Source organism: Phasianus colchicus, chromosome 23 (genome assembly GCF_987193195.1).
Source record: "Phasianus colchicus chromosome 23, bPhaCol1.hap1.1, whole genome shotgun sequence".
In the NCBI taxonomy this organism is placed as follows: Eukaryota; Metazoa; Chordata; class Aves; order Galliformes; family Phasianidae; genus Phasianus; species Phasianus colchicus.
The window spans coordinates 1,307,976-1,329,120 of record NC_143458.1 but is presented as its reverse complement, the minus strand read 5'-3'; the positions used below and the strand labels follow the sequence as shown (position 1 = coordinate 1,329,120).

Here is a 21,145-nt window from a genome sequence, read left to right as displayed (position 1 = left end):
TTAACCTTTGCCTGAGCACACACATAACAGCGTGTGCTATTCCAGTGGCAAAGAGCTCCTCCAAAGGGCTCTGCTGCACCTTGAAAGTCAGAGGAGCACAGAAACAGCAGAAGAAAAGCACAAAACAAGTCACTCTGTCTTCATTACCATTGCAGATTACACACTCACCAGTGATAGAGCTGCAAATTAGCCACAGGGAGATGCTGCACTCGTGCTATCTCCCATTGTGACTGCTGCCTCCCCCATTCCCCTACACCTCTCACAGTGGTGTTTTTTGCACTACAGACCTTGTCTTGCATGAGAACTACTGCTCCTAGTACGAATGCATCTGAATGGCCATGAGAACGCCTGTGCTGAACTGGGGAGTGGTACAGAGCCCTTCAGACAGCCCTCTGTGCTGTGACTTACCTGCTGGCACTCGGCCATGAACTGAGGATATCCCCAGAGCTCACACAGGGCCAGGGGGAACACAACCAGCACAGCTGGGTCCTCCCCACGATCAGCACTACGTCCTCCACTGAACCAAAGCCATTGAAATAGGCACAAAAACCCCCCAACGAAACAGTCAAAAAGCCAAGGGATCAGAATGGAGCTCAAATGGAAAATGCCACAGCAGCAATTAGCAGATGGGCCACAAAAGGCATTTACACAGCTGACAAACCCGTGAGAACAGAGAGAGAAGAGCCACCCCCTGTGCCCACACTGCACACGGAAGCAGTCCGTGCTTCACCATCCCCACCACACCCTTCCACGCTGCATTTAACATCTGACAGCTTTTTTTTTCCTTTCTTTTTCCCTAAAAAGGTGCGTTCGTGTGGGAATGGGAACGTTCCTAATAAGACACGAATTACCCCATTCTCCGACACCGCACGCTGGTGCCTATAATTAAAGATGTTCAAAATGGATGCAGCAGTTTTGTAGAACTGAATCCCTCGTTAATTACAGCCCACGAGATGATCCGCATTGTTCGGCGCTATAAATGGGGCGGTTATCAGCACACGCCCTGACCGCTCATTAAATCACGTGGCAGTGAAGCAGCTGAACTTGTACTGCATGGCCACAGCCTCAGCGCTCCTTCCCAAAGGAAGAGAGCATGCTCAGATGGCAGCTGGGCATCGTTCTGCTGTAAGCTGGGCTGTTTGCTAGCGGCCAGATGGAAATTCCCAGCTACCTTCAGCCTTCAGGAAACATGCTGCCAGGCGTTCCTGCTTGCAGCCTGATGCTGCAGTGCTTTTCCAGCTGCAAACTGGTTGCCTTCAGGAAACCTCCAGTCCTTCATCCAGCTTAACTGCCTGCTGCTTCAGGAATGAATTGTGCCATAAAATTAAATGAACGCTCCGTGGAAAGGCAAGGATCTTAAGGTGACAGACTCCTGGATTTCCACCATGACCCTGCTTGCTTGAAGACCTGAAACAAAACGGTGCAGGAGCCCATGTGCATCTAAGGGTTGGTTTGGTGGTTGTTTTTTTGTGAGCACCTCAGCTGTGCTTTTCTCCCACTCACCCCTGGGCACCTCCTTTTCTCTTCAGCAGGAAGGCCAGCAGCAAAGTCTGATGCAGAAGCACTGGGGCACAGCAGCATTCTCATAGCAGTCATCTCTCTAGAACCAAGCAGCTCCATTTGCTTGAACAAAGTCCTGGAAGCCCACGTCCAGCCCAGGGTGCATTCCTCAGGAAGTGTCACAAGTCTCCTGGCACTGTGAAGCTGCTATTACATTTACTAAATTTAAACCAATTCCAGAAGGCTGTAACTTCCAGCAACTACATCTGCCTAAGGAAGCAAAGATAAAATCCCATTTGGCAGAAATCTTTCCAGGCTTGCGAAGTCCCTCAGTCGGAGAATCCAATTACAGTAAAATCTACATGAATTTTCTACATTAAAAATGCTTTCACTTCGTTTGCATTTTAGTTCTTACAGAGAGAACTGCAGAAGATCAGAACTTGTGTATGTCACTGGTAGCTGTGAGTTGCCCAGACTGCATCCTCACAGAGCAGTGCTGTGGGTATGGAGTACCTCCTGCTGGTATTACTGAGCTTCATCCCCACAGTCAGCCAATAAAGCAGGACAGCCAGGCAGCTTCGTATCTCCAGATGTGGAAGGAAGAATTGCATACTTCCTCAGCTAATGGCAAAAACACACTGCTACGTCCTTTTCATTCCCAGGGAAAGGCCCTTCCACATCCATCACTCTTACCCTGTTCATAATCAGCACAACAAAGTTAACCGATGCTAGAGCATGAGATGTAATAAACAGTGAATCATGGCATCTGTGTTATCAACTGCATCTCATAGCGGCATAATGACTAGGCTTTCATGATCTAATTAGACTTTGAAGATGTTAATCCGGTATTAAGCATAATGAAAAGCTTAATTTTGATATATCGACAATATACATTAAATGTATTATTATGAACAGCTCTCACTTCACAGGATGCTGTGCAACTGACTGCAGTTCCTACCTGAGGCAAACACAGCAAACTGGCAGAAACAGAAGGGAATGGGGAACAAAAGGTTGGACTAACAAAAGCAGAACAAACAATGTGGCCGATGGGTAGTCAGGAACAAACCTGCACAACACTGCACTGCTGCAGTTTTCATGCAGTAGATGAGCCATTAAACATGTTTTTCAGTACACTTACCCTCAGTCACATAAAATCAGTGAAAAAAGATGTACACGTTAATAGCAGCCAACTCTTCTAGAACGAGTTTGTATGAAGGAATTAAAACAATGCTGATTTGCTTTGCACAAAATGCAAAGATGCTCTTCTCCTAAACAATCAGAGCGATGAACGGATTGCTGGATGGACAGTCCTTAAAAACCATAAGGGAGCAGCCTTTCAGACACCCCCAGGGAATGGATTATACAAGGCTTGTACAGTGCAACCCCATTAGTTTCATCAAGTCCCATATAAACAAGGTCAGAATGACTGTTTAACAGAAGCCCCATGAAGTTTTAATGGCGAGCAATATGCAGTTACATAAACCAATCTTCTTGATGGAATCGCTTCCTAAGTGGCAAATTTCACAAAGCCACAGCGGGTGTTTGAAACAAAAGTCCTGACACGAGCTTAGCTACCAAGCATGAGTAGGAATGGTCACCACTGCTCCAATGAGCGCTCGGACACGTGGGCTTCTGCAGCCATTTGTACACAGAGGAGATTTTAATACTTGCTTAATTATTGTCTGCAAATCCGAGGGAGCTAGACAAGTTCTGGAGACCTGTATTTCTCACTGCAAGATGAAGTGACATGGAGCAGGTAAACAGATCCTGAACAAAAGGAGACTGATGCACTGAGCCAGCAGAGATTTCATAGGAAATCAGAATTCTGTGACACCTCCTCTGAGTTCTGACATATTTTAACAATTTCTATCATGCAACAGAAATAGGATGTGAACTAGTTCAGCTGGCAGGTATGATCTGACTCAGTGACACAAACATCAAAGCAGGAAGGGAGTGCAACCCTGCACAGCAAATCACTGACAGCAGTAGGACCTGTCCTTAAAACAACAGACGTGAAGATAAACTCCAGTTTAAACAAACTCTTGCATAAACTCGGGTGTTCCATTCATTCCAGTATGAAAATGACTTTCAGGTTGCTGATATTTGCTTTTGAGTCTACGTGGTGATGGTGAACAAAGACACAGACAGAGCCTTACCTGCATGGACACAAAATGAGTGATAGAATTGTTGAGCCCTTAGGAGAGGCAAGGGGACGGACCTTCCTCCCTTGGGTTGTGTTTAAATAAAACTACACAATAGAAAATACACGAGACCACATCTAAGTTCAGGCTGTCTTCAGTCACCTGACTGCCCCATGCAGATCAATCACTGCATTGGCAGCAGACGGTGACATCAATATTTTAGATGCTGCTTACTGTGTGTTCCAGAAAAGAATACAGCTACCAACACTAAGAATCTTCCTCTAGAGGAAACGAGCAACCTAGTTCATATTTAGATGCACTTCTGTATTATTTTGAAATGTCTTCACAAAGAGGGAGGAAAACACACTCATATCTGCCTTTATCCTCACAAATTGAAATACCACCACAAAAATCATTCAATATGCATTATTCCAACTGAGAGAATTATAGGAATGAAAGAGAGGAAGAAGAACGTGGTGGTGTGTTTGATTGGTGCTTTGTTTGTTGTGTCACATCAGATTCTCTTGAAAAAGCTCAAGATGAATGAATGTGTCAGGAGATTGGTGCTGTTTATTGATTCAACAAACAAGCACCAAAGGAAACCAGGCAAACAGTACGTATTTCTGCTTGCCTCTAATGGGCAAAATAACTGCAGGAAATCATATTTTGCTTTATTTCTTATTTATTCTGTGTCAGGAATTAATAGGAAAGCGTGGAATACTAAGAAAAAAGAGCTGCAATAAAATGAAAATCAGAAGGAACAGCCCGGTACGTGGCCACGGTACCACAAAGGATTTTACTTTGCTGATAGAAAGTGATAAAAAAAGACCAGCAAAAGCCCTGGAAAAAAAGCAAAAGGAAGAAAAAATACAGACTGACTACACGAAATGCCTTCATGCTGCAAAGGCCGCCGATGCCGTCTGTAGCACTCAGCTCCTGACCTGTATTCACCAAAAGGCCAAATATGGCCGAGATCTTCCTCTGCAACTGCAGCAAAGCACAACATGGCAGAGCACAGCAACAGCAGTCAGCAACACCACGGCACTCAGTGCACAAAGGCATCCCGTTCCCTAAATACCTGTCGCGGATATCCTGGGTGTGACCAACGAGAGGTCCCTTTTCTTCTTCCTGGATAATAACTACACAAAGTCAAACCTATGAGATGTGATTCGGGACAAGAAGCGAGACAAGCGTGCAAATTTTCCATATTTGTTTTCGTAAGAAAACTGTAATTCTGAATAGCTCTCTTGTTCATCCTGCAGCACCATGCAGTGTCTGGCCAAGTCCTTCATCAGCTAGGGACAGACAACAGGGAAGCAGAGTTTTTCATTCCAGCACACTGCCCCGTTCATTAGAGTCACACTAACAATACTGCCGCTAATTACGAACCTCTCAAAAAAAAGGAAAAACCTCAAATGAGTTTCCTCAGGAGCAGCTGTGCAAAGAGTTCATGAGAACATTTTGTACAGCAGCAATCCTTAAAAAGGGAAATATATTGAGATGACTGTGCATCATAGAATCATAGAATGGCCTGGGTTGAAAAGGACCTCAAAGATCATCTAGTTTCAACCTCCCTACCATGGGCAGGGCCGCCAACCAACAGACCAGGCTGCCCAGAGCCACATCCAGCCTGGCCTTGCCTCGAGATGAACACTTCATACATGAGTAAAGCAGTCCGTACTTCCTAAAGGCTTACATGGCACAGAGGACAGATCTCAGGACAGCACCATCAATGAGCACTCCCTCATGCTGTCCTAATGATACTGTGCTCCTCATCAATGAAATGAGGTGTCACGCGAAGAAAGAAATCAAATGGAAACTCTACAGAACTTAATTTCTAAGTTGCTAAAGAACTCTAACGAATTTAGCTTAAATACAGTAAGATATCTAAGATCACACCTACAGACAGACAAGGCACCATCTATCACAATGAAACCAGAAAACCAAACGTGAGTTCCCCACTGAGAAGAGACAGCTGAAGGAACAGAACAAGGGTCCTTTCTTTCCTCAGAGGTCAATGGCTATTTTATTTCTACACCCATCACTTTCAAACTCCCATTTCCATCCTCATCCCCACACTGGGCAGCCAGATCCGAGCTGCTCCTGAAGCAGGCACCAGAGAGCTCCGCTCCCAGCAACACTGCTTTGCGTGACAGTAATCAGTCAGGAATGTGCCTCTCAGCAAAGCAAACTGGATGAAATCAGTTGTTCTCCCCATTAGAAAGAAGGAAGCCAGTGTATCATCCCAGCAGTGATCTCTGTGTGCTTCCTAGGAAGCAGCGAGAGCCCAGTGCTGCAAGGAGGGAGCGCTGCTGCTACAGCAGCTGTGGCCTTCCTGATGCATTTGGTGCAGCCAAGCCACCAATTTGGTGCCTACATGAACAGGACTATTTCCATAGGATGGTTTGGGTTGGAAGGGAGCTGGTGCCTCCCTGCAGTGCACAGGGACACCCACAGCTCCAGCAGTGCTCACAGCCCCTCCAGCCTGACCTTGGCTGTCTGCAGGGACGGGGCACCACCGCCTCTCTGGGCAACCTGTGCCAGTGCCTCACCGCCCTCAGTGCCAAACCTTCTTCCTCATCTCCAGCCTCAATCTCCCCTCTTGGAGTCTGAAGCCATTTCCCCTTCTCCTATCACACAGACCCCACTATGGAGTCCGTCCCCTCCCTTCTCACAGCCCCTTTAGATGCTGACAGGTAAAGCCATTTTTTTAGAGTCCCCTCACCATATAAAGAAACAGGAGAGCTTTCCCCTTCATGGAAAAATTCACATCATCACTCTGTTAGTGAATTACAGCACCAGCAGAATTTCAGCCACCGCTGAGAATTCACATGCTTTTAAGCCCTTCATATCAAATGAAATAGATCTCATCCATATAATTTTGACAAGTCTTAAAACATCTTAAAACATGAAAATTTAGTCAAGTGTTTTCTAGGAGGTGATGATCATTTAAATGAATTAAAAATCAAGCAACCACTGCCAAGTGAAGTCTTGGCTCTAAGTTCTTCTGGAAGTGCGTTGTGGGGAGACAGCTGAATAGATCGCTATACAGCTCGTGCTGCTGGCATCTGATTATTTCCGTTTTTCTGTTCTTTGGCTGCATATGATAGTTTTGCTTGTACAAGCAGTGTCAGCTGTGTAAAAGGGCATCTGTACTGAACAGTGTTTTAATGTTCATTTCACATGGAGAGAAACAGTTGAGTTCAAAGACGTGCAAACCACTGTCTGAATGCCAGTTATCTACAGCCTTCTGCTAAAATTTAACAAATAGAAAGCAGCACGAAATTAAGACAACTTTTCAGAAGAAACAGTAAAAAGATTGCAAAAAACTCCGTGCCACAGAGGATGCTGGTAAGAAATAAGCACAGTATTCCTTTTGCAAGTACATCACTGATTAGACAACCTTTATGGGTCCCTTCCAGCTCATCCAATTCCACGATCAGGAGGCTGGTGTTAAAACACAGCCATTATTTTACATCATTCTTCATACACATCAGGATCTTGCTTGTTTTAGCTTTAACTGCACTCAACTTTGCGTTGTCTGATACAGCTTTTACTTTGTTTCTGTAGGTAGCTGAGTTTTACCCCCATCTTGTTCCTGTAGCGAAATGAGCGTGCACTAATCACAATCATAGAACGGCTCAGGTTGGACAGACAGACCATGAAGCTCTGGGCAGCAGTGCCAGTGCCCCACCGCCCTCAGACAACAGCATTGCTGCCCACAGCTAACCCACATCTCCCCTCTTGTTGTTTCTCTTGTCCTTTCACTACCAGGCTCTGCACACAGTCGCTCCCTCTCCAGTTCATAAGCTCCCTCTAAGTACAGGCAGGCCACAGTGAGGTCTCCCCTCAGCCTTTTCTCTCCAGCTGAATAAGCCCAGCTCCCTCAGCCTGTCCTCTTGGAAGAGCTGCTCCAGCCCTCTGATCACATACCTGACTATTTCTGCTTCTGGTGATGATACAGCATTCCAATGTCCCACCAGAGCCTACAGGAAGGCACACAACACAACAGCAGTGTGCACACCACGCCGATCCCACACAGAATCACAGAATCGTAGGGGTTGGAAGGGACCTCCAGAGATCATCGAGTCCAACCCCCCTGCCAAAGCAGGATCCCTACACACGGCACAAGAAAGGGTGAGCCCAAAGCAGACTGCATCCCATCTGTGCCACTCCTTGTGGAAAACACCTCCCACGGTCCAGCATCCTGACAAACACTCCAAAGCATCAAAGACACTTGAGAAATCTAATGAGTGCACGTAAGACACAGTGACCTTCATTAGCACTACAAACCTAGCACTGGCTATAACACGGCTGCAGCACAAGACGATGGAAGATCTGCAGGTCCTTTGCTCATCACAAACATTTTGTACAATTCCAAAACATGCTCTGCACAGACAAAGGCTGCCTCCTGATGAAGCAACTCCAACACCTACACATATGCACACGTCTTCGGAAAGCCAATGAAGTCAATGAGGAAATTAATTATCGGCTGCTGACACCTGAACATCCTTTAAGATGGCCAGCAAAAAATACTGAGCACTTTGAGGTGTTTTGGTAAGATAAGAACAGTTTTGAAATATCAGATTTAAACCTTGCAGAGATTTAGGGATTTCAGGAATTCACTCTGGTGACAGGATAGGACTTCCTTGGAACAGAAAAAAGGAACCCTGCCCGTTTTTCTGACCTCTAAATGAAGCCCTGCCTACACAGGATCAGTCCTGACTCCTCAATGATGAGGTGTTTGGGTTCTTGTTGAGACCCATCTTCTTCTCTTGATGGAGAACACTACGCCTTGCTTGTTCTCATGCTGATTCCATTTCCTCAGAAGACAGTTCTGAAGGCTTTTGTGTCAAACAGTAAACTGAAAGCTTTACACCACCAACGCACAAATAATTAAATATGCACTTCAATGATTTCTCCTCTTGCACCTACTGAAAGGAGGAAAACCAAACCCAAATAACAGCTACTACAGCAAGCAAACATCAACTTCCAACCGGGAAGCTCCAAAATAGGACAAGCTAGGAGTTAATATACAGAATGAGGTATCTTTCTATTATATAAGCTCATTAAACCGCGTACACAGGAGGATGTGGTGTGAATTGGAACCAACCCACAGGTGATTTTGTTATCAGCCGTTTCCTCCCGGGACATCCTTTGGTTCATCAGAGATAATGAACCGCAATCACAACTATAAACGCTTTTCAAAGAAAAAAAAGAAACAGCGACTGGTTAATGACAGGGTATCTTCTGTGGGAGGCTAATGAACAGCTTAAAATCCCAACATGGATACTTCTCCTGCCATTACACTAACAACGAAACGCACACAATGCTCTGCATCGCCCAAATCCCATTAGATTTTTACTCTTCATCACCTGCTCTATTTCCCCTTTTCCTCCTAAAATTGCTGCAAACTGGCAAAAAACAAAATCTCAAAGTTTGGTAACAGATGGTATGAGAATGTGGCGTCTGATGTATGCATAAAGCATGAATTTAGTCACTTCTGTCATTTAGTAAAACAACAAAAGCCCTGTGAGAACATGACTTGTTGTTCTGAAATAAAAGTTATCGCTGTTGAAAATATAAATGAGACTGTATTAGTAAGCTTCCTTGAAACCTGGCAGTCAGATACAACTGTTCAATCACAGAATCACAGATTCTGGGTTGAAAAGGACCACAGTGCTCATCCAATTCCAACCCCCTGCTGTGTGCAGGTCACCAACCAGCAGCCCAGGCTGCCCAGAGCCACATCCAGCCTGGCCTTGGATGCCTGCAGGGATGGGGCATCCACAGCCTCCTTGGGCAACCTGTTCCAGTGCCTCACCACCCTCTGTGTGAAAAATCCCATGTATCAATCCCATATAGAAAACTCTGAATATAAAGCCAAATACGTTTATGGGGTTAGAAGTTAACAAGCAAGAAGATAGCCACACACTGATTGGTATTTCTGAATTTATTCTTGCTATACGTGTTCACACCCATCCAACATTTCCTCTCTCTGGAATTCGAGCAGACCTGGAGATGTGCAGCACCTGAAGACCACCACAAGAACCCCCAGCAGTACAGGAGCACCCCAACACAACCAATTCCCACTGTGGATGCAGGTCTTCCACTTGGCCAACATCTAAGGGATGCCTCAAATCGCTGCTTCTGGAAGCTGAGAGCTGCAGTTATGTTCCACCAGGCCGCCCGTCTGAACACCCCAACGAGGTCTTACTGCATCTTTTTGTTTACAGGCACTCATAAGGAGCAAAGAACTCTCCATCTCCTACTGCTTAGTTCAGCCTGAAACATCTACCACAGGTTTTAGAGATAGTAAGGAAACCGTTTCGTTGGCAAGGTAAAAGAAAAATCTTAGTTACTTTACACCAGCCCCAAACTTAATTCTAAATTCACAAATTCTAAGCAGAAATAGCTGCTTGTGCTTTGCCAAAATGTAAAGTCACTTCAATTAGAAGTTTTTCCACAGCCTCTCTCTCAGCTCTAGGATTTTTTCCCCTTTGAAGTGCACTTCCCCCTCAATTAAGTTCGATTTTTCCCCTTGAAGAAGGCCAATTTTTTCCTTCTCATCTATCAGTCAGCACGAAAAGCTGCTGCTTATAAAACACAGCGCTGCTAAGATTCTGACACAGCGCTGGAGTTTAAATTCCTAAGCCATTTCCAGCCAAAGCCTTGCATGGAGAGCTCTGCACCGCGTCCTACCCAGCACTGGGAGCTCAGTGCTAAACAAAGAAACAGCACTGGAAGCAGTTTGGTGTCAGACCCACCTGTCCCTCCCCGCAGCGCAGCACGCGGTGCAGCTGCCGGCGATGGGCAGCTCCAGGAGCTCGTGCATGAATTGCTTTGCTAGGGATGACATCATGATTTATAATGCCATTTTCTAATTCTAGAGCAGTAATCCATAATGAATCAGACGAGGCTCATATGGGACCTGATTAGCTTCTAACCGGAAATAACGGTGTTATAATTCTTCTTATTTTATGAAATAAGGAGAAAAAAGAAACGGAATCTCTCATAGCGGGAAATGGAAGAAGCAAGTCACAGCTTCGGAGTTTAAATTTTATCCTTTCATCAGATGATGTCAATACACTACAAACAGGAATGATGGGGGAGAAGTGGTCGGTACCCAAACCTTCCATTAAACAGAAATGCCTCCATCTACTGTTGACATTCACGCTGTTTTCCAGTTTTATTAGGAAAAGACAAACAAACAAAAACCCAGACAAACAAAAGAAAGCCACTGACTTGAGGCACCTCAGATCGAGATGTCCAAATCAAACATTTCTAATGTAATGCCACGTGTCCAGGAATCCTAAGACTCTCAGTGCCATCTCCTCCACGGCCTCACTCCACACTTCAGGTTACCTTTTGATGTTACTGATGCACTTTCCCTCTATTTCACAGCCCTGCTGGATGTTTGGGGACCCTCAGAAGCACTGCCCATCCCAGCAGCACTCTGCTGAACACCACACAGTTTCCTCCCACCGATGGATCTCACTGTTCTGTTTTTCTAAGCAAGCAAAAAACAAAAAGGTGTGTGGGGGGGGGAGGGGGGAGGAAGGCATATGCAAAGCCTGGTTCCAAAATTCTTTCCCTTGCAAATTTATGAGCACAGTGTTTTCCATCTGTTTTCAAAGAATGGAAGATAATAAATTACTATTCCACCTTCTGTTCTGGCAGGCAGACCTCACTCTCGCCCCCGCCGTGTCCCAACCCGCCGCCCCCAACGGTTGTCCACACAGAACGGCTCAAACAGACCCAGACACACTTTGCCAAACTTCCTCTTTTGAGGCTAATCTTCAGTTGGTCGGGTTGTGCGTCTGAAGAACAGCAGGCACCCAATGCCCCGGCCTGGGACAGCACACAGAGGTGTTCCTTCAGCCTGCAGCTCCCCCAACACAACAGCGTTGGTAACGGTGCATTCATACAGTCCTATCAAAATTGCAAAGTGGTCAACCATATGCTGCAAACAAGCAGCAGATACTGTGAAGAACAGACAAATGGCAGTGGGAAAAGTCACTGGAGAATATAGTTATAACCAAGCAGTAATCCATTTTCACAAAATTCCATAAAAAATTTATTCAGTAGCATATGCCTGAATAAGATCCAAATAATTAACATCAGCTATACATTTATATTCAGGTTATACTGCCTGAAAGGTCTTTGCACATTGCTGGAGAAGCTCTTCCTGATACCAAACAGTAATCAGGCATTGGCACAGCTGCCCAAAGGGGTGGTTGGGTCACCATCCCTGGAGGTGTTCAGGAAAAGTGGAGATGTGGCACTGAGGGACACAGCCAGTGGGCAACACTGGTGGTAGGTGGATGGATGGACTGGATGATCTCAGAGGTTTTTTCCAACCTTTATGACTTTATGGCTCTAAATGCCCGATGTACATACATTTCTGTGAAAATAAATGGCATCAAGTGGAAATAAACAGCAAACTGTATTTTAAAAGCCTACCATTTTGATGGGAGGAGCCTATGCAGACCAGTGTGCTATACCTGCTGAAACATAACTGTAATTAAATATTAGAAGCCAGACTAACAAATGAATCTAGAGTTCAATGGGGGGAAAAAAACCCGCACAACTAAAAGCAACAAAGAATATCAAAACATGAATCAGATTGTCTCATGGCACCTAAAAGAAAAATGCCAGAAGGTAGATTGCCAACTGGACAAGAATATCTTAACCCCCTCATGTGCATCAGTACAGTGCCTTGCCCAATTAAACCACTGTCAGTGCAAACATCTCGACAGATTTTGAAAGATTAACGCCCGAACGACATGGCTGAAAGAGCTGCTGCACAGGGGAGTAAGATTTGAGATCCTCAAAACTGCTGTAGGATGTTTTCCCAAAACCCTTCATCCCCTCCAACACCAGGCAGACAGAAGGCAGATATTTTCAACAGCAAAAAGAGAAGTCTGTTTTGTATGAAAGAGCCACTCACTTGCAAATCATTTCCCAGGAACGTAGAGCACAATTTTCTTTGTGGAGGGACAGAGACCAGAGGACCTACGCACACTGCAAACACAACAGCCAGAGCTCTGTAGTCCACATGCTGATCTGAAGAGAAGCTGCATTTCTCTTCTGCAGCACTCGGTTGAGTTATCCACCATTCTGGATCCTAAGCAACAGATGCAGAACTACAACGCTGCTTAAGGCTTCCCTCAGCTTGGCGGAAAACAAGATTAAATGAAGAAAATAAGTTACTGTTTGGTAGAACAAAGCCTTATTCAGCATTTATTCTCATTGAGCATCCTAAAAATCTCCCTTGCTGGCTTGAAACCGGGGTCCATATGAAGCTCACGTATTTACAGTGCCATCAAAGACACCTTTTGATAGCACTGGCAACACAGGAAAAAGATGACAGAATAGAAGTTACTGCACATCCCCAAGTACGAGCTCTACCGAGTGAGCGACCTTCTGTGCACAAGCGGGAGGTGCCCTGGGATGGTATTTGTGGTAGAAGGTTCTCTTCCTCAGCCAGTTTACCAACAGCAAAGCCAAACTTCCCCCGAGCAAGCTACAAATCAAGCCCTAGCTGAATCAAAGGCAACCAGCTCCAGACATCTTTCTTGGAAGCATGCACTCAAGGCCAGCGAGCAACACGCAGCCGAGCTATCTGATAAAGCTGTTATCTTTGCACAGAGCACATACAGATCTATAGATCAGCTGGGTGTGATACGGAGGATCTCTGCTGAGAACCCTTTGTGTATCAAACAGACAAAAATAGCCATCATGGCCCTTCTACCCTTTGTGTGGGAATAAAATATGCTCATGTCATAGCCAATGCCCTTCTGCACCATCACGTTTGAATCATTTTGACGCTCACTAAAGATAGAACTCGGATGATTGCAACGTGCTGGAAATACTCTTGCCTTCATCCAACCAAGCTTCTGAGTAGAGAGATGTCTTGAGACAGAATTATGGAAAGTTAATCTGCCCGCCCATCAAATTCTTCTGATTTGCTGAAAGCAAAGGCGTCAGACCCGTGCGCAGCCAAACACACCAGCTGCTGGTTCAGGGCTAATGATGAATTTACCTGCGTTCTTCCCCCCACTGTCACAGATGCCCCCTCTTTTCTCCTACCTTAGTTTTGATGATGTGCTTCAATCTCACTGTGAGATCTCACCCAAAATATCAGTTCATCATTCTACTTCAAAAGCACAGGGTTATGAAGAACACCACATACACGAGGTAAACAGTTATGTGTTAATTATCTCCAAGGATTTATTTATAATTATTATTCCAAACGAAATCAAAAACCCCCACCATTATCCACAAAGTGTGTTTGGTTTTTTTTCCCCCCCTAGAGAAAGCAACTTCACAAAGAGAACAACCAGTGAGTGCCACCTAGCGGAGCTTGGAGCGCAAACCTGGCGCAGGGCTGTCACACCATCCCTTCCACTGCACTGCCCTTAATTTATGACCTCGGTTACAAATATCAAAACTTCCTGACAGTAAGTTGATTGATCGTGGAATGGTTTGGGACGGAAAGGAGCTCGAAGGCCGCCTGGTGCCTCCCTGCAGTGCACAGGGACACCCACAGCTCCAGCAGTGCTCACAGCCCCTCCAGCCTGACCTTGGCTGTCTGCAGGGACGGGGCACCACCGCCTCTCTGGGCAACCTGTGCCTCCCCACCCTACAGTAAGTCTGACTGCAGAGCTGCATGCGATCTCTGCTGGCACAGAACAGCTCAGAATGGGTTTGATATGTGGATAAAGAAATATCAGTACCCTGCACCCACAAAGCACAAGGAACACAAGGCTGACCCTCGCCCAGCCATGGGCACACAGAAGAAACGCAGTGCAGAAGAAAGCCCCAACCCATCACAGACCTTTTGCTTTACTTTCTCTTTAACAAAACAATTGGTGACTCCTAAGGAACTTGCATTTACTTCATCATTTAGCAGAATTGTGGAATTCTTGTTAAATGTACATCAAATAAGTAAACGTGGGTACTTATAAGTGTGTCCGGATCTGACACAAAGTCAGGCAGAGATATTTATAGTTCTAATCCATTTAAAGTGCTAAATTCCACAGGAATAAGCAGCACTGCTTTCACTCACCACCTAAACTCACTGCCATCCTTAGGAAGGAGGAGATAAGATAAAGCCCTCCACCTGATAAGAAAATACCTTTCTTTCCTCTTTTTTTTTTTTCCCCTAAAAATACCGCTTACAGGTACTTCTGCACATCCCAATAAATCGACTACATTCACAAAATAACACGCCAACAACACAGTGCCACAACACAGAAGCACACGGCCACACTTTATTTCCTTGATGCTGCTGTAGCACGACTCCCTTCCTGCGTGCACTGCCCTCCTGCAAGCTGCACCACGGCCCGTGAGCAGACTGAACTCCAAAAGCTTCTGGGAGACTCCAGACTGGCACTGCACGCCTGCTCCCAGCCCTGGATGCACGTTACACTTCTAAGAGATTATCTCTTGAAAGCACCACAATTGGAGCATGTTTACAGTTGTCTGTTCTTTTGAATTCCGCAGGCTTGTAATAATTTAATAAGTTACTTGGACAAGCAGCTGTTGATTATATTTTCTGCAATGCTATACACAAGTGCCTGATGACTGTTTCTCTCAGTATTAACACATTCAAAAAAACACAAAATCAAGTTCTTGAAAAATTGTAATTAGCCGATACTGTCAGCATACAGTTTGCATTCCAGATCGCGAACTGCACCAATGAAAGCTGTGAGCACACTGATAAGTGCTATTTAAACCCTCAGCTACGACGATTTTAAACTGCTTATTAAAGGGCTTTCCAAGTGCACTGGGCACATTGTTTTACCAGAATGGAGCAAAAGCATCAACCAATGCACACCTACGTTTCTCACGGTCACAAAACCAACCACAAACCCAACCATCTACTGCCCAGACAGCAAAAAAAGCTATCTGCTGTTACAGAAAACAACCAAAACAGCAACAGCTCTATTCTTGTAACCTGAAAAGCTCCTTCCAGAAATAAATCACAGCGAATTCACCCCAGCCTGAATATCCCAAACTGCCACTGGCTCACACTTGGGCCAGAACCTTATGGAATCCACGTTAGTAGAACAGTATCTCATGTTTTCCTAGCTACACAAAATTAACTTATTTCCGTGTAAGAAAATATGCCCAATTAGTAGATAATTCAAGGATAAGCAAAAGAAAAGAGATAGCAGAGTCTTTAGCAAACAGCAGAGCTCAATATTATTGATTAAACACAAGCATATGGTAACGTCTCTGGGTTCGGAAAGTACAGCAATTACATCAGTTATCCCAGCTACATTTTCTCCCTTTCACAGATGTCTTTATTTCCTCATTGCCACCAATAGAAATAATATCAGCAAAGGAACACATTTGGATTCACCTGTTCTGAAAGCAGAATGTGTTGGCAATGCTGCTCCTAACAGCCACAGCTACAACCAGCAGGCCAATGCTCCTACATGTCGTGCCACATGTTTTATCTGCACATCTTCTCATTTAGGATACCAAGCAAAACAGATTGAGAGCCATCACTCACCGAAACTTCTCCAGCACACCTCTTCACTGCTGGTTCACTTTTAGCTGGTCCTGCGTGGAGCCAGATGATGAAGAAGAAGCCAAAAGGCGCTGGCACTGCTGCCCAGAGCTGTGGGTGCCCCATCCCTGCAGGCACTCAAGGCCAGGTGGGATGGGGCCCTGGGCAGCCTGAGCTGGTGGGGGGCAGCCCTGCCCACGGCCGGGGGTGGCACTGGGTGGGTTCTGAGCTCCCTTCCAAGCTGAGCCCTTCTATAGGTTTTATCCCTGGGAGTCCCTTCCAACCTGATATTCTACAACTCTTCCATTCTATCATTCCCTGAAGTTCAAATTTCTGAAGTTTGAACTTTAGATCCTGCCTTGTGCAAGGATGCCTAGAGCAACAGGAAAGCTCACCTTCCCTGAATTTGCCGATAGAAAACAAAAGGAGAAAAGACAGAAGGACTCATACACATCGACCCAACTTTCCTCCAAAGCAACAGTCACAGCAGCCTAAAACCGCAGCACCAAAGATCACCCCTAAGACAGCTTGTCATTCCAAAATTCAGGCAACCTGAAGATGCTCCCAGCCTTTACGTCTCCTGTACGCCTTCCAAAGGCCTGGAGGTTTGCTCACCGCACTCAGAAGGCAGGCACCAAGGAGTGCACGCAGGGTGAGCTGAGGGCATCTCCCACCCTAGAGATGACATCGCACACGGAGGAGTCGCTCCCCTCTCAACCCCACCCCCAGGGCTCGGAAAGCCAGGCCGGCTCCGCATGCGACGCAGTGACCAAATGGGACTGTTCTTCTACAAAACACTGCGCTAATTCTCCTGCATTCAGTCCCTCCACTTGAATGGAATAAAAACCCTTTTCAGAACAACAATTCCGATTTCCCCCCCCCTTTTTTTCTCAGGCGCACTATGGGACTCCTCAGTGCATGCACAATGCAAATAAGGCAAACTTCCTTTGAAAGAGTGATTAATATGCAAAGACAGCCCGCTTTTTGTGGGATGCGAAGAACCACCAACGGGCATTTCCAAATTCCGAGGTTCCTTCAATTATTTCCACTATTTATTTTAAACATAAGATTATGCAGTAATACCACACATTAGGACCAATTTGCCAATATTATGTAAACAACGCCAAATTGACCGTTCTTCTTTTGTGTCATATTCAAACGCAGCCCTGGATATCCCAGCTACAAAGATGTTGGGAAAAAAAAAAAAAGAATTTGAATGTTTTACGAATCCCAGTCTTCTTGTTAAAAAGATCACATTTAAAAAATACATGTAAGTAATAGCATTTTTTTTAATTAGCAGGGTGTTTTTTTTTTTTTTTTAAATACAGCAATAAATTCTACAAAACTTGAAATATTTTAGATAATATTCACTACCTCATTAGAAGCTCATTGTGGTGATAATCAACTAACGTCTGTATGGCTATATTACACAATTCCAATAACCACTCGAAATATTTTTTCCATGGAGACACCAATTCTCACTCACCACCTGACCAACATCCCCTCCACACAATCATCCATTCCTCTCCTACAGTGTGTGTTCCTGTCATTCCCTTTGGGGCCAAAAAACATCTTCCAAAAAGCACTCCTACAGTCTAGATTTCGGCTCACTCCACTATCCAAGGCATGGGTTGGACATCACCAACCAAGCTCGGAATCTCAAAATGCCACCACGCAGAGCTGTATCGCTGTATCCATCTTCACCCATGTTATCACCTCCACTTGGCAAATCAAACCATCCCCACTGTGCAGACAAAGAATCACAGGGTATCCCTAGCCGGAAGGGACACATAAGGATCACTGAGTCCAACTGGATGTAGTAGGAAGCATCTATGGACCAAAACCAGAGTTATAATGTATTGAGTTATCTGAAGCAATTTGCACTTGCTAAACTGCGTGAACCTTCAGTTGTCAGCCGTTCCCAAAAAGAAGCTTTTCCGTCAGCAGCTGCCCAAAGATCTGACGTTACCAGGATTAAGGCCATTATTGATGTTCCGCATCTGTCCAAACAACGGCTCCACCAAAGTATCTGCAGTACACATACTGCAAGTGATGAAACAAAACCCACCTCAGACGCCCGAGCCCATTTGTATCCCAGTCCCAAAAATGCCACAACCAAAGCTGTCCGCTCGCTTCCGTCGCTCTCACACACATCAGCATCTCTGCTCACAGCCCAGCACAGCTCAGCACACGCTTTTCTCTCATCTCTCGTGGAAGATTTCGGTGCTGCCGGTCTGTCTGCTGCATGGACTGCCATCATCTGCCCTCTTAAATACAGTGGAAACCATCAGACTCGGACCATAAGTGGGGAAAATGAATTATTTTAACATATAGTTTTTCTTTGCTTTGTATCTGGAAATAGATGTCTCCTTTCAGGCACCCATACTGTACACTGAAAATGACTCCAAAATCCCAATCCAGCCCTCAGAAAACAACTGCTCCACTATTTCTGCCCGCCAACCATATCTTTGTAAGGGTATAAAGTCAGGAAAACAAAGACACGACCTCTTCACTCTACCTGGAAAAAGCTGACATGGCCCTACTTTTCCCAACAGCCCCCTGGATAAAAGCTACGACACACCACCAAAGAACAGCTTCTCCCCAGTCTGGTTCTGCATGCACTTTCATTAACTTCAGAACGTCTCCCGCTATTTGCAAGCTGCGGGTTAGAGGAACAACAGAATCATACATTCTCTCCACAAACGATCACAGCAGATGCGTTAAATAACGAGCAAAATGCAGGACGACCTTTTAAACGAGAAAATAAAGCGTGCTTTTGTCTCTTACTGACGCTTTTCTCTGCTCCTTGCAGACTGATGGCAGCAGATGCGGCGCTCCTTCCTCCTTCCCCCACCGATTGGTTCTGCTTTCTGACAGCCGGTCAAGGCAAACCCATGGCGATGCCAAACAAAAACCACCAACCAACCCAACGAAACGCCGCTAACTGCAAACACCCAACCCCAAATCCCATGACAAGGAAGGAATCGCTGCTTCCCAGTGGCAAGGAGCTCTGGCTGTAAAATGTGCTCCTGGAGATGAGCCGAGGAGCGAAGGCACTTCCAGCCTGGAGAGCAGCCACAATCCCTAACGCTAAAACACCGGGTACTCATTCAGTTACTGCTATATTAAGTGTCTTTTAAGAAACAACAACCCAAAACCACGCCAGCCAGGACTTCTGCTTAGGTCAAGAGGATAAGGTTCACATAAAAGACTATTATTTATGAAACCGTAGCCCTCGGGATGTAAATGAAAGGAGACGAGCCATCTGCTGGACCCATAAATCAAGCTCTACGTTACGGGAGAACATCGCTTTAATTTAGCAGTAAATTAAACCATCACTGCGCCAACGGGAATGCACGGCACGGCGTTCCCCCATCACAGCACGGGGAGGTCGGTGCCAGCCCAGAGCATCCCATAACACAGCGCCGAACGGACAGGCTGGGGCTGCCTTCACCACCAACAGCACTGCCGCTTTGTTCTGGCTTTTTAATATTTTATTTGGGCTCGGGATTCATCATTTCATGCAGCTTTAGCAGCCCAGTCCCAGCCGCGCAGCTCCCCAGGCGCTCTCTCTGCATTCATAATTACTATTATTGGATAAACACGCGCAGGAGCGGGGCAGCAAACGATGCTGGGCGTTAAAGACGGGGACGGGGGGGGATCCACCGCGCGGGGGCTTCAGGTGCTCGGGAATCGCGCCGGGCGGGGCGGCTCCGGCAGCACCTCCCGCTGCACCTGCCCGGCTCCGGGGCCGCGCCCACCCCCCCGGGGGTCGCGGGGGCCGTCGGCGACCCGGGGGCCGCTCCAGCCCGGCGCTGATTGGCCGCCGCCGACCCCTCCCCTCCCGCGCGGGCAGCGCTGCTCGTGCACGGCCGCCGCTCTCCGCGCCGCCGCGGCGCGCGCCCCTCGCACGCTCCCGCGCCGCCGCCCCGCGCCCCCCCGCCGCGTCCCGGCTGCGTTCCCCCGCCGCAGCCGCCCAGCTCCGCCGCTCGCCTTTTTTCCTTCTTATTGCCCGCAGCCGCTCTTTAATTGCGAACGCATCCCTTGCGGTCGCATCCTTTCCCGTGCAACTGCATCTCCTGCAATTGCATCCCGTTCCCCGAGAGCGCAGCCCTTCCCTTACGATCACACCCCTCGCGATCGCATCCTTCGCCTCGCAACCGCGTCTCGTACGATCTCATCCCTTCCCTCGCAGTCGCATTACTCGCGACGCATCCCTTCCGACCGCATCCCCGCGACCGCATCCCCTCCCGTGCAGTCGCACCCATTCCCGTGCAGCCGCTCCCCCCGCCGCTCACAATGCGCCCGCCGCGGCCGCACCCCGCCGCCCATTGTCTGCGCTCCCGCAGCCCCCAGAACCGGGTCTCCCCCCGCCCCGCAGCCCCCGCCCGCAGCCGGCATCGCCCCGCCGGTACCTGCGGCTCCGAGGAAAAACAACGTCCAGGGCAGCGCGGCGGCGGGCAGCATCGCAGCCGGCGGGGGGGCGAGAGGGGCCGCTCCGAAATCGCCGTTCCGTGCGGGCGGAGCACCACGCGGCCCTCCGGATGGATCTTCCCGTTTTTGCCCCGCGTCCCCTTCGCGCCGCTCCGCTCCGCGCGTGTCCCCGCTCCGCCCGCTGCGCCCCGGCCGCCTCCCGGCGCCGCCGCCGTGACTGACAGCGCCGCAGCACCGCGCGGATCCCTGCGCGCCGCTCTCTGGAGCGGGCGGGCACCGCCGTGTCCTTCCGCCCGCGCCCGCCTCAAATAGGCCGCGCCGGTGGGCGCTGTCGGCCGCCCGCAAAACGCGGCGCGGAGCGGAGCGGGGCGGGCTTCTTAGGGGGGGCAATGCGCGGAGCTGGTCGCTGTCACAACGTGCAGAGTAGCACGGCTCAGTTGCTCGATGACCATTTCCATCATTAATGCTGTGTGAGCAGACAGTTCTGCGTGTAAGGACTCCTCATGACACTGAAACAGAACACTGATGAGGAAAAACTGTTTGGGCAAAA

The 21,145-nt window shown here is 47.3% G+C and overlaps 1 protein-coding gene across 11 annotated transcripts in view; it reads right to left on the bottom strand.

Annotated features, from left to right (window-relative positions):
- The window catches only part of NCAM1 (neural cell adhesion molecule 1), an 88,345-nt gene extending 67,550 nt beyond the window's left edge, over window positions 1-20,795 (bottom strand). For 2 of the 11 annotated variants that reach the window (XM_090123581.1, XM_090123573.1), the window contains exon 1: window positions 20,577-20,795. In XM_090123581.1, the coding sequence (XP_089979707.1) occupies window positions 20,577-20,628 (52 nt within the window). In that variant the 5' untranslated portion in view covers window positions 20,629-20,795. The remainder of the gene's footprint in view (window positions 1-20,576) is intronic. The other 9 variants (XM_090123574.1, XM_090123575.1, XM_090123577.1 and 6 more) reach the window with 6 other exon arrangements.
- Between the last annotated feature and the right edge of the window lie 350 nt (window positions 20,796-21,145).